This window comes from Peromyscus californicus, unplaced genomic scaffold, assembly GCF_007827085.1.
Source record: "Peromyscus californicus insignis strain IS unplaced genomic scaffold, ASM782708v3 Scaffold_4__1_contigs__length_199733344, whole genome shotgun sequence".
NCBI lineage: Eukaryota > Metazoa > Chordata > Mammalia > Rodentia > Cricetidae > Peromyscus > Peromyscus californicus.
The window spans coordinates 162,912,983-162,924,787 of record NW_026294562.1 but is presented as its reverse complement, the minus strand read 5'-3'; the positions used below and the strand labels follow the sequence as shown (position 1 = coordinate 162,924,787).

The 11,805-nt window shown below is 56.0% G+C and overlaps 2 protein-coding genes across 5 annotated transcripts; both read right to left on the bottom strand.

The window, feature by feature from the left end:
- Window positions 1-55: 55 nt before the first annotated feature.
- On the bottom strand, window positions 56-5,177 carry Dbp (D-box binding PAR bZIP transcription factor). Of its 4 annotated transcripts, XM_052761497.1 has the most exons (4): window positions 4,547-5,177; window positions 3,328-3,738; window positions 1,867-2,078; window positions 56-553 (listed from the first exon to the last, which is right to left on the bottom strand). In XM_052761497.1, exons 1-4 carry the CDS (start codon window positions 4,683-4,685, stop codon window positions 338-340), a joined length of 978 nt encoding a protein of 325 aa, XP_052617457.1. In that variant the 5' UTR covers window positions 4,686-5,177; the 3' UTR covers window positions 56-337. The 4 variants fall into 4 exon arrangements, with proteins under 4 accessions (XP_052617457.1, XP_052617460.1, XP_052617458.1 ...); XM_052761500.1 differs by lacking the exons at window positions 3,328-3,738; window positions 4,547-5,177 and adding an exon at window positions 2,646-2,752; XM_052761498.1 differs by lacking the exons at window positions 3,328-3,738; window positions 4,547-5,177 and adding an exon at window positions 2,356-2,533.
- A 443-nt stretch (window positions 5,178-5,620) lies between these two features.
- Window positions 5,621-10,537, bottom strand: Ca11 (carbonic anhydrase 11). Its single transcript, XM_052761495.1, has 9 exons — window positions 10,137-10,537; window positions 9,976-10,050; window positions 9,130-9,272; window positions 7,666-7,851; window positions 7,350-7,445; window positions 7,136-7,208; window positions 6,677-6,831; window positions 6,412-6,577; window positions 5,621-5,820 (listed from the first exon to the last, which is right to left on the bottom strand). Exons 1-9 carry the CDS (start codon window positions 10,201-10,203, stop codon window positions 5,795-5,797), a joined length of 987 nt encoding a protein of 328 aa, XP_052617455.1. The 5' UTR covers window positions 10,204-10,537; the 3' UTR covers window positions 5,621-5,794.
- Window positions 10,538-11,805: the final 1,268 nt, after the last annotated feature.

Below are 11,805 nucleotides of genomic sequence, written 5' to 3'. Positions count from 1 at the left end.
TGCCGCTGGCTTTGACTCAGAGCCAGTAGCTGCTCTGTCCCCCACAACAGCTGGCTCCTGGGTTCTCAAGATTTATTCAGGATTGTGTTGACGGAGGCGGTTGGGTGGATGGATAGGTTCCCCGAAGTGCTAAGAGCACACACAGGACCCTCCCCACCCCCACGAGGGAGGTGGGAGATGGCTAGCTTTTTCTTAAAAATATAAATGTATTTGTATCATCACGTCCCTGGGCACCTAGCTGGCCAGACCATCAGCCATGGGACGAGGAGGGAGGAAGAGTGGCAGGTGCAAGTCTGAGTAAGGAATAGAACTCTGCCCAGGCAGGGTGGACGTGGCCTCACAGTGTCCCGTGCTGGGCCTGATAGCGTGAAAGCACAGCGCGGTAGTGGGACAGCTCCTGCCGCACAGCCACCACCTCCTGCCGCAACAGGGCGTTCTCCTTCTCCAGGAAGGCTGCCCGCACCGATATCTGATTCTCCTTGAGTCTTCGTGCGTCCCGAGACCTCTTGGCTGCCTCGTTGTTCTTGTACCTCCGACTCCAGTACTTCTCATCCTGGGGATGGAGGGGTGGAAAGGCACTGAGATCCAACCAAGGGACAAGTGGCAGGTTTGGAAACACTCCCACAAACATCCCCATCCACGTGCCTGTTTCTGCACAGCAGTGAGAACTAAGGGCTACTAGTCTTTGCTGGGACAGGCACCCGAAGTTGTGCTATCTATTGCTCTAGCTGCTAAAACCAGGCCCCTAGCAGAAAGCTAATCACAAGATAGACTCCAGGTATACACATGAAAAAGGCCGGTCTTCAAATTCTCCACCGTACAGAGCAAGCCTCTCCACTTGACAGGGACCTACGGAAACCTGGTTGTGATGGATGTTTGTTACCTAGCAACAAGGCCTTCAGGGTCTAAGGGCTTATCCCATTGAAGAGCACCCTGCCTTAGAATTCACCTTTCCAGATCCCGGTTGCTAAGGAAAGCGTGGATAGCCCCCCAGTGACGGGGTTGGTGTCCTGGTTGTCAAGGTAACCTCATCTCAGCAAGTCAACTTAAGCTGTAAGGAGACCCAATGATCCTACCCAGTTTCTTTCCTTCTGTCCTTGAACTGATGTAAGGGAACTGTCTGCCTCCCCTTCCTCCCTCTGGTACCTAACTGAAGGAAGAGGTGGAAGCTGAGGCTTCCCCTGAGAATTACACCATGGGTCTCCCACCCAGCTGGGAAAGATACTTCCCTCAGCTTCCTCTTAATTAAAGGTTCCAGCTTGCCAGGACACATTCATTCCCTAGCAACAGCTGAGCTCTGTAGCAGGAAAAGCCATTGGTATAGACTGGGTTTCTTAGATGGAACTAGATGCTGAAATGGCTATGATACAAGGCCATGGCAAAGACGGGAGAGAAGTCCAAGTACCTCTTCTTTGCTAGCAGAGACCCCAATAACAGCAAAACCAGAATGGTAGAAGGATGCATTTGCTGCTCAAACTCCCCCAAATTAGAACATGGCTGGTAAAGGATGACCCCAGGCAGAGGCAGTCCTATGGATGTTTCAGGTTAAAAGCCAAAGACCAGCTCCAGCCAGGCCAGCTGCTCAGCAGCAGGCTGATGGGGCACTAAAGAAAGCTGTAATTAGCAACTGAGCCCCTGGGAACTTGAGCCCTGCTCCATCCACAGGGGGCTCCAGGTCCAAGTGACAGAATCCACAATGACACCATCTGTGACTCTCAGGACAGAGCCTGTCCTCAGGAACCTCACGAACCAGGGTATGTCTACAGGCCACAAGACTCTGAGACCTCATCCCAAAGAGAAGTTTCCCACAGCTATGAGCAAAGGCAGTTCCTGACCAAAGTCGCACCCACACCTGGTCACGCTCACCTTCTGTTCCTCTGGCACCTGGACTTTCCTTGCCTTCTTCATGATTGGCTGAGGCTTCAGTTCCTCCTCTGAGAAGCGGTGTCTCCGAGGGTCAAAAGTCTCATGGCCTGGAATGCTTGACAGGGCAAGATCAGCTGGGTCAGGTTCAAAGGTCATTAGCACCTCCACGGTGTCTGGGTCCACAGGACTGGGTGTGTCCCTAGAGGTCAAGCCTGGAGAAATACATACCACTTGAATGCCTGAGTATTTAGTTTGGGGACTGCTTTCTCAGGGGTCCCCTCCACCTTATCCACCACAGGGTAGTCTTTCCTGCAGTCTAACACAAAGCCTGCCTGTCAAGCATCAACCCTGACAAAGACCCTTAGCCACCTTGAAAGCAGTTCTACCTTCATGAGTAAAGGCACAAATGACCGGATTAAATATCCCGTGAGTCTGCTGAAAGCTTCTAAAACCTTTTCCCCCCCACTCTCTCGTCTGAATCCTACTTACTGAATTCTCTGTATGCTCAGAGTTTAAACCTGTTAGACTCACTCCTAAGAGTGATGGAAAAGCAGAAGCTGCTCCGAGGTTCCAGAAGCTTGGCCAAAAAAGGATGATGCCTGTGTCTTTAAGAACAGACAAGCCGGGGCCAGCTGAGGACACGGGTTCAGGGCCGAATCACGTGTAGCTGACTGCTTCCCCACCCCTCCGCCTCCCCCCCCACCACGCACCCTCACGTTCCCGGGCCCCGCCTCCTCGCGCGTGAAAGCGCGTGCGCGCAGCAGGGAGGGAGGACTCACGTGGCGCGGGAATGTGCAGCACTGTTTTGCCTGGAGGTCGGATCAGGGACAGGTGTACCCAGGTGTCCCACAACGAGACTCTTTGTCTTGATAGGGGTCGCCTCCCCTCTTGTTCCTTTTGGTCTCAGCTCCAACATCTCCAAGGATCCTATCCACCCACCCCGCGCTTATGGGGATCGTAGGAGAACCGGCCTGACAAGCCCTTTGCCATCGAGACTCCCACAATTCTGAGATCCTAGGTCCCCGTCGCAGGAATATGGGGAGCTCCCTCTGGACAATCCAGAATCGGGACCCCGGCATTTTCTGCTACAAGACTCTGGGAGCCAGGATGCAACACCCTCCACTGGAAGGGGGGTGGGGATCCGGGAACCTAGTGTCCAGCTCTGGCCTGCTCCAATTTTAGATGTCCTTGAAGTCCAGTCCTATCTCGTTTCCCAAAATTCTGGACAGAGACATGGAGTCAGTCCGCTCCCCAGTTAACTAAGGTGTTCTGAGTTTCTAGTCTTGGCTCCAGGAGCATGAGGAAAACTTTATCCTAGAGAAAAATACAGCCTCTCCCAGGATAATCCTCTGACATTTAGGGGCCCAGGTTCCCTTATGGATCGCCGCATCTCATTGGGCAGAGTTCCAAAAGCGTCGCGAGGCCCACCCCCTGCCCGCCAGCCCCGCCCCTTCACCGCACCTGCGCGGTGGCCGCCGGCGGCTCCCAGGGTAGCCCGCGCGGGGGCGTGCCCCGGCGACGAGCGGGGGGAAGAGGAGCCACAAGAGCCGGGCCCCGGGGAGGGCGCGGGCGTGCGCGCTGGAGAGGGTGCGGGCGACAGGCCCCCGGGGGGCGGCGGGCTGGGCGGGAGCCCGTGCTCCAGCAGGAAGGCGTCCAGGTCCACGTATTCCACGTCGCCGAAAGGCAAAGTGCGTTCCCATAGCAGCGGCGCAAAAAGACTCGGGCCAGCCACCGGCCCCGAGCGTCCCCGCGGGGACCCACCGCCACCAACTGCCCCTGTCGGGGCATCGGCTGGGCCAGCCGTTTCCAGGCCCGGTCCCGGGACGGGAGCTGGGGGCAGAGTCGCCTTCCGCTCCTTTTCCTTCAGGAGACCTGTGGGTCGGGGGAGACGGGATGGGGAGGAGACACACGGGAGGGGCCCCCAAGTCAGAGATGAAGTATAGAGACACGCATGGCGGAGATGCAAAGAGGTGATGAGACCGGAGCCGTAAGGCAAAGACCCAGAGAAGTGCGGACAGGTTAGGGAGACAGGAACCCAGAAAGCAGAGGGGCATAAACACGGGGGTTGGGGAGGCCCAGAAAGAGGGACAGGACGACAGGGACCCCAAGAGAGAAAAAGAGAAAGTATACAGAGAGACAGGGATAGAGACACAGAAAACAACCCAGAGGAAAATGATGGAAGTTTAGAAAAAGGGATTTAGAGACAGGGTGGGTGAGAGGTTGGGCAGGTGAGAGAAAAAGGGACAGCTCAGTAATTCCCCCACCCCTGGCGCCTTCACCCCCCTCCCCCACAATCTGTTAGGGGCAGGAAGCGAGCCACTGCACGGGCACATTCCTCCTTTCTAGTTTCCATGTGATCCTGAGAGGCCCCGCCCAAGCCCGTGTCAGCACCGTGTGAGCATCCGACACACCCCCTCCCTTCCCCAGGATTCCAGGGGTCCAGACTCCGAGGCCAAAGGGAAGGAAGGGGGGCTGGCACCTAGACTCCGTCCTAATGGAGGAAGACTCTGGGGACTGGACCCTTGGGCCTTCCAGGGGTCAGATTTAGCCATGGACGCTGAGAGACTGAGATGGCCAAACACCTGAGTAACCGAATGACAACTAGGAAAGATGGGACACCTAGCACATAGGACCACCACCCCAACATTTCAGTCCTTAAGACAGTGGGACTAGAACTCACAGCTGGCCGGCTCTTTGGGCTTGCTGGTCCCCTGCAGAAGGCTCCGCAGCCCAAGCAACGCTCCCCCGCCAGGTGGGGCCCCTGCCGGGCCTCCCAACAGCAGGGGGCCCGGGGTCCTGTCGCTCAGAGGCCGCGCCATCGCCGGACACCTGCTCCCAGGTTCATGAGCTCATGGAGAGTCGAAGAGATGAGAGACCAGTCACCTGCACACTGCTGTGGTTCGGGCGAGTGTGTCCCAGGGTCGGGCGAGCGCCGCTGCAAGCCTCCAGTGTCAGAACGTTGCAAATCCTAAGAGCTCTGCGGGGGTCAGCCAGTCCTCTGCAGAAAGGTGCAACTCAAGAGGGTCCCGGGAGGATCCTATAGTCTGGGCGAGTGGGTGACCAAGCCGCTGTCTCTTTGCAACTGAGGGTCCCCAAGGGACACAGGCGCGCGCTCCTTCTGTACCAGGTGGGCGAGCCTCTAGCTCTTGAAAATTTTGCACTTCTCGCAAGGAAAGGAGCTTTGCAATCTGCACCCAGAGGTGTGCGCCCAGGGGCGGAGGAGGAGGGGGCAGGAGGAGGCGGCAGCCTTGAGGCGTGGCCAAAGCAAACTTCTTTCGCGGAAAAAAAAAAAAAATCCAAACCAAAACACCCGACGCCAGAGCGCGTGCCCCTCCTCCGGGCCCCCTCCCTCCTCTTGGGCCATGCACCCCAGCCGCGTGCCTCCCTCCGGCTTCAAGCAAGGGCCAATCACATGTCGAGCCCTTGAGAAGCTCAGCCAATGAGGTGACGGGATCTGCCAAGACCCTGGAGGCGCGTGAGGGGCTGAGCTTGTGAAGTTGCCTCTCCTTTTGGAAGAAGGCGGGACACTGACCTACATTTGGCCAATGAGAGGAGGCACTGGGGGCGGGACCGTGACCCACTTCAAGCCAATGGGGCAGGAAGAAGGGGGAAGCACATGGCCCAGCGCGTGCTGCCCGATTCGGGTGTGGGGCAGGAGGGGTGGCTCTTAAAGGAGCCGTCTGTCCACGGGCTCGTTACTTGAGGAAAAACGCAGAACACCAACCAGAACAGGTTAAAGCAGAAAGAAGTGGGCTTCAGGAAAAATTACTTTTTAATACCCAAATATTTCTCAATCGCGACTGAGAATCACACCACCCAGAAGCTGGAAACATTCGGTCCCTTTAATAGCTTTGTTTTAGGGTGGCTCCCCTTCTTCCCTCGTGAGGAAGCTCAGGACAGGCGGGAGTGATCCTCGTGTCGGAGGGTCTCAGCGACCGTGAGGACCACCGTCCACTGCAAAAGAAGGTGCCGGCTTGTGGGGAGTCTGAGCGTATCACAAGGCTCTACCACAGTCTGGCTGCTAAAGGGGGCTGGAATACACCAAGGTGGGGAAAACAGTCAGCTCCTGGACCAGACCAGAGAGAGGGAAGGAGGTCAGATGGGACGTGCAGATTAGGCTGGGCTGCATCACGGTGGTGGTACATGAAGGGGAACTGGAAATCTGGACTGTACCATGCACCCTCTTGAGAAGATTTCCGGGGGAAGAACACAGTGGCGGTAAGGAAGACAGAGGGATTGTACCACACGGATTGTGAGAAAGGGGGTAGCCATAAGTGGGTCATACCATTTGTACACAGGTGAGTTGGACCGTACCATCTTGGAAAGTGACAAGAGGCAGAGGACATAAACCAGTATGTAAATGCACCGCAAGGAAAACACGAGGGTGTCGGGGCTTATACTAAGCTGTAAAGAGGGGTGGGCTGCACCATGCTGTTCCATGGGGAGAGGGAAAAAGGACTGAGGGATGTGTCACACAGAGATACCACTGCGAATGAATGCAGACTGTATCAAGGCGTGGAGAAGAAGAGCACACATTAAGCGTACCATGCAGGCGGTAGTTGGGGCCTCGGCATCGCCTCTCGGGGTGCCGGGGGTCCCTGTTGCCCCTCAAGGCTCTGTGGGCCAAGGGCTGCAGGGGCCGGCCGTTACCGCTGAGGCTCTGGAAGATCTGGGAGGGGGGATTCTGGCTCAGGAGTCTCAGGGAGTGCATCTGCCTCAAGAGAAGCACGGGAAAACATGGGTGAAGGGAAAGGGAATGCCCAGGGAAGGCAGGACTCGGGATAGGGGCAGCATGCACACATGAGGTCACCTGGAGGGAGGTGATATTGAGAGCCCTGTCGATGAGGATCCAGGTGACAGTCTCGGAGCACGGAGGAGTGCTGAGGGAGCCCTGATAGGTGATGAAGCCAAAGGATTCTGGGAACAGGAGCTCCAGGCTGAGGTCTTGAAGAAAGTAGGCATCATCTGTGGGGATATCAATCCAGTGTGAAAGGGTGTCCCCTGGGAACCCACGTGTGTCCAACCAACCCATGGGGAGTTAGCTATTTTTGTTGCAGTATGGAGACTGAACCCAAGGCTCCAGGCATGCTAGGCAGGTACCACTGAGTCAGGCCCCCAGCCCCTCACTGGGGGATTCAAATCAGGAGTTCTCTCTTTCACTTTCTGCCTGGGCACTGGATCTTGCTAAGTAGCCCAGACGCTGGCCTTGACACCCTTCTTTCTCAGCCTCTCTCGTAGCTGGGATTCCACCCCAAGCTCGGGGACTTACTCTTGTAGGAGATTCGGGTGATGGTGTCCCGGTTGAGGAGGCGACTGAGGAATGGGTTGGAGCTGCCAGCCACCTATGCAGGGGGCATGAGGCGAGGAGACAGAAGCCCAGGGCTCCCCAAAGGCCCACCACCCCCATCGTAAGGATCCTAGCCTCCCAGCCTCCCTTGTCCCTCACACCCTGGAAGCCCAGTTGCCCATCCTGCCTCCCTCACATTGACAAAGAGGCTGAGAATGGCCAGGCCGTTGGGGCCCCTTGAGGCAGCACTGAGATTTCCGTAGAGCTCTTGGTTGAAGTGAATCAGCTGCACCTAGGGAGTAGGGAGCACACAGAGAAGGTTCCTGAGCTGAGGGGAAGAGAGCATGCTTTCAGCTCTCAGGCCTTTGTGTCCAGAATTGCATTAGGGATCAGTACTTAGGGTGGGGACAGGTAGCCCTGGGTAGAAGGATGGGGTGAAGCATTAAGCTAAAAACAACAACAACAAAAACCAGGGTGACCTAGTGTGAGGGTCATAGGTTAGAGGTCACCACCTCAGCAGAGAAGCCCTGGTGGTTGATCTGGTGTTCAGAGCCAGCCCCATCTCGAGCTCCAAACAGCAGCCGAAGTTCACTGAGTCGGTGGCTGTAAAGAAGAGGACCCCCAGACACGTTGACCACAGGGCGGGGTGCAGGCAGGAAGGAGACATGGCGGCCAGTGTTGTACAAGGTCCCCCGGAGCTGCAGGAGAGGTAGAAGCTATTGCGGACACAGATGGCTCCACCCATCCTCCGCTCATCCATTTCCCGAGGCCAACAATTATTTAATATAGATTAGGCATAAGCCACCCCCCAGGCTCAGACCATGTCTTCTGCAGATATTCAACATTGATGAATTAATTCGGTTAACATGTACTGGGCCAGGAGTACTGTTTCAGGCTTGTAATCCCAGCCCTGAGAAAACTGAGGCAGGAATGCCATGAGTTCAAGTCCAGACTAGGCTATCAAATGAGTCTTTCTTCTTCTTCTTTTTGTCTGGTTTTTGTTTTGCTTTTTTTTCCAAGACAGGGTTTTTCTATATAAAACCTCTGGCTGTCCTGGAACTCGCTTTGTGGACCAGGCTGGCCTCGAACTCACAGAGATCCATTTGCCTCTGCCTCCTGTGTAGCTGGGACGACAATGTGGTCCAAATAATGGACTGCAAGGTATAGAGCTGCAGGCCGTGCAGGACTGGATGAGGATGGGCAGTGGAGGGGCAGGAAGAGAAAAAGACAGGAAGGGTATTCTCCGTGAGCAGAGTGGGAAAGCAGATCTGAGGGACTGAGGCTTTTGGCTCATGGTGCCAGCTCTTCTAAAGAAATGGTACCTCGCCGGGTGGTGGTGGTGCATGTCTTTAATCCCAGCACTTGGGAGGCAGAGGCAGGCGGATCTCTGTGAGTTCAAGGACAGCCTGGGCTACAGAGCGAGTTCCAGGACAGGCTCCAAAGCTACACAGAGAAACCCTGTCTCGAAAAACCAAAAAAAAAAGGTTGAGGATTTAGCTCAGTGGTAGAGTGCTTGCCTATCAAACGCAAGGCCCTGGGTTCGATCCTCAGCTAAAAAAAAAAAAAAAAAGAAAAAGAAATGGTACCTCAGTGAGTGTCCTTAGTACAGACACTGAGGCCACACCACCTGGTCTGATGGCTCTGTGACCCCAGGCAAGTAACTTTCTATCCATAAAATGAGGATAATATAAAATAAGGATGATAAAATAGCACCTATTTTTATTTTGTAGGTTATTGTGAAGATGAGTGGGTTTGTTAAGCCTTTTCAATTGCGTGGCATGGGCTGCCTTCTGTTTTCACTAATTGGGCCAACATGGGAAGTGGAGGAAGCCAGTGGGAAAGGGAAGAACTGGTGAACTTCAGAGAGGAAAGAGCCTTCTCTCCACCCGGCTGGTCCCTTTTGTTCCGCACAGCTCACCACCCACCTCTGCACAGGTCCCCTCTGCTCATACTCACCCCATTGCAAGGCTCCTTACCTTTTCTCCCCCGGTGCTGAGCCGGAGCGGAGGCAGAAAAGGGTCGTAAAGAACCCGCTTCAGCTCCACATCCACGGGGCTCTGCCGCTTCCCCACAGCGCACAGGGTCCAGGCAGCATTCACCAGGCCCCAGAAGGGAGGCCCTGTAGGGACAGAAATAGGCTGGATCTCAGGCAGGACCGGCTGTGTTGGACTGGGGCAGGGATAACCCATCTGAAGCTAAGAAGGAGCCATATAAGAGCCAGAATCCTAATTCCTAGAAGAATTTTGGAATCCTTTCCTAGAAGCTCCTAACACCTCCAAGCCTTCCCTGTATTTTTCCCCATCTTAAATTAAGTCTATGTAAAACAAAACTACAACTCCCAATAGGCCTCAGAGGTGAAACCAACTAATCCATCTCCTGTCTTCCCTATAGCCCCATGGGAGTTGTAGTTCTTTTAGTCTCCCAGGTCCCACAGCTGGATTAGAGTATTAGGAGAGAGGAGTTGCAGAAGAGGGCTTGAAGGCCCGGGTGAGGGGGCGGGGCGGGGACTTGAGCTACTGAGTCTGTGCCTTTCAGCCGGAATTGGACCTGTCTATGGCTGCAAACACATACATATCTCTCCACCCCCACACTTTTCTTTCCCTGCACTCACTCCCACTCACTACTTGAAATGCGCATGTATAATGTCCCATGGTGAGCCGCTGAGGTTCAGAGGCTGGGTCCCACTCCTGGGGGAAGAAAGCAGGGGCTGGGAGCACTGGTCTTGTGGAAGATGAGAGGATCGAGGACCCAGAGTCGGGAGTCTGGGGAAAACGGCACCTAGGAATATGGGGTCGGGCTGTGGGTCTCCACCCTGTTTGCACCTGGCACGAAGTTTCCCTGGAGATTCTCCTTGTAGCTCCACCAGTCCTCGGGATCAGGTGCAGGTCCGATGTGAGCTGGGAAGAGAGCATCCTGCATCCCTCTCCTAGGCACCCCACCCGCTCCTCCCTCAGGGGCTGCTGCCTGGACCCCCAGGTCTTACCTGCCGCTCCCACTGCGGCCCAGAGTACCAGCGCTTGAGGGGCGCTCAGGCGAGCCGCACCCCCCATCCAAGAGGCCTCGGAGCGACCCTTTCCCAGCGCCCGGCCCCCTAGCTCTTCCCTCCCCTCCTCCTGGGACTTCCAGCCTGGCTGTGCCCAGCACGGGAGCCCTAGCTCCCCAGATGCAGGGGCTGGGACCGCGCACCCCAGTGCCTGTTTGAAGTGCACTCCTCCGCCCGCCTGGGCCCGCGCCCTGCTCTCGCTCTATCTCCCAGAGCTGCGATCGGCCTCGCCGGCACCGGGTCCCTCTCGGTGCCGATGCACACCCCCTCTTCGTTCTCATCCAGCGAACCTAGCCGCGCACTCGCCGCGTGCACTTCCCTCCCTCCGCCTCCTCCCTCACCCTGCCTTCTCTTCTTTCCTCCGTCCTCCCCTCCCTGTTCGACTCTGCCTTCCCTTCTTCTCTCTCACCTCCTCCCTCGCCCTGTGCTACCTCTCCCTCTTTCCATCTCCTCCCCCCTCCCTCCCCCCCACCCCCAGCACCTCTAGTTCTGATTCCCTCTTCCCCACCCGCATGCTCCCACTGGTTTGATGTTTGGCTGGGGGCCTCCGCAGTGGAAAGGGCCGCACCCCGGGACCAGCCCTGGGAAGGGAGGTGCGGTGCCGCCCAGAGGGCCCTGCTCCAGGTGCCAAAGCCAGAACGGACTGGGCGCTGGGGACCTGGAGTGCAGAAAGGCCACTGGCCGGGAGGGGGAGGCAGAGGCCAGGGGGGGGACTCGAGGATGAGAAGGCTGGAGGCGAGCTTAGGCTGCGAAGGAGGGACCTGGTGCTCAGAAGGGGGGGAGGGGGAGCAAGATGTCAGGTAGGAGGGAGAGACAGGGAAATAGAGAGACACAGAGAGACTTGATGGTCAGAACCAGGCAGGAAGGAAGTATGGAGACACATTAGAGTCACAGAGACAAAAAGAGACCTGCTTAGAGAAAAAAAACGAGCAAGATGCCATGCAGAAAGGGGGGGGGGCGCTCAGGCACTGAAAAGCATGATGCCAGGCCACAGGAAAGGAGACAGAGACGTACAAACACATAGACCAAGCATGGTGGTCCCCACGTGTGATGCCAGCATTCAGGAGGCCGAGGATTTGAAGCCATCCTAGGCTACACAGTAAGACCTTGTCTAAACAAAACAACTAACAGCCCACAGAGAACAAGAATGAAGGAGCTACAGGACAGAGAGGTGGAAGGAGGCAGGCACTAAGAAATAACAATAGAAGCTGGGGGGGGGGGGGCGAGGAGTGGCGCATGCCTTTAATTCCAACAATCAGGAGGCAGAAGCAGGGGGATCTCTGAGTTCGAGGCCAGCTTGATCTACAGAGCAAGTCCCAGGACAGCCAGTGCTACACAGAGAAACTCTGTCTTGAAAAACGAAAACAAAACAGAAATAAAGAAATACGTTAAAGATAGAAGAGGGAACACCCAGCCATGGGATTAAAGGAGACGTTGGGCAGGCAAGAAGGACAGAGACAGAGTCACACGGATGCAGAGAAAGAGACACAGAGACATACAGTGAGGCAGACACTAAGGGGCAGGATAGAAGGACCATTCAGGCAGAAATGGAGGGTAGAGATCCAAAGACTCATAGAGACACCAAGCATACAAGGACAGAGAAATACAC

Bases quoted from the DNA above. Each gene is read 5' to 3' on its own strand.
- Dbp (XM_052761497.1), bottom strand. From the start codon at position 4,685: ATGGCGCGGCCTCTGAGCGACAGGACCCCGGGCCCCCTGCTGTTGGGA. The intron at 3,739-4,546 runs GTGAGTTCTAGT...CCCGACCCACAG, and splicing joins GCCCAAAGAGCCGGCCAGCT to GTCTCCTGAAGGAAAAGGAG. The intron at 2,079-3,327 runs GTGCGGTGAAGG...GTATTTCTCCAG, and splicing joins CGCCGGCGGCCACCGCGCAG to GCTTGACCTCTAGGGACACA.
- Ca11 (XM_052761495.1), bottom strand. From the start codon at position 10,203: ATGGGGGGTGCGGCTCGCCTGAGCGCCCCTCAAGCGCTGGTACTCTGG. The intron at 7,446-7,665 runs GTGGTGACCTCT...CCTACTCCCTAG, and splicing joins ACCAGGGCTTCTCTGCTGAG to GTGCAGCTGATTCACTTCAA. The intron at 5,821-6,411 runs GTACGCTTAATG...CTTCTTTTGCAG, and splicing joins CCCCAACTACCGCCTGCATG to TGGACGGTGGTCCTCACGGT.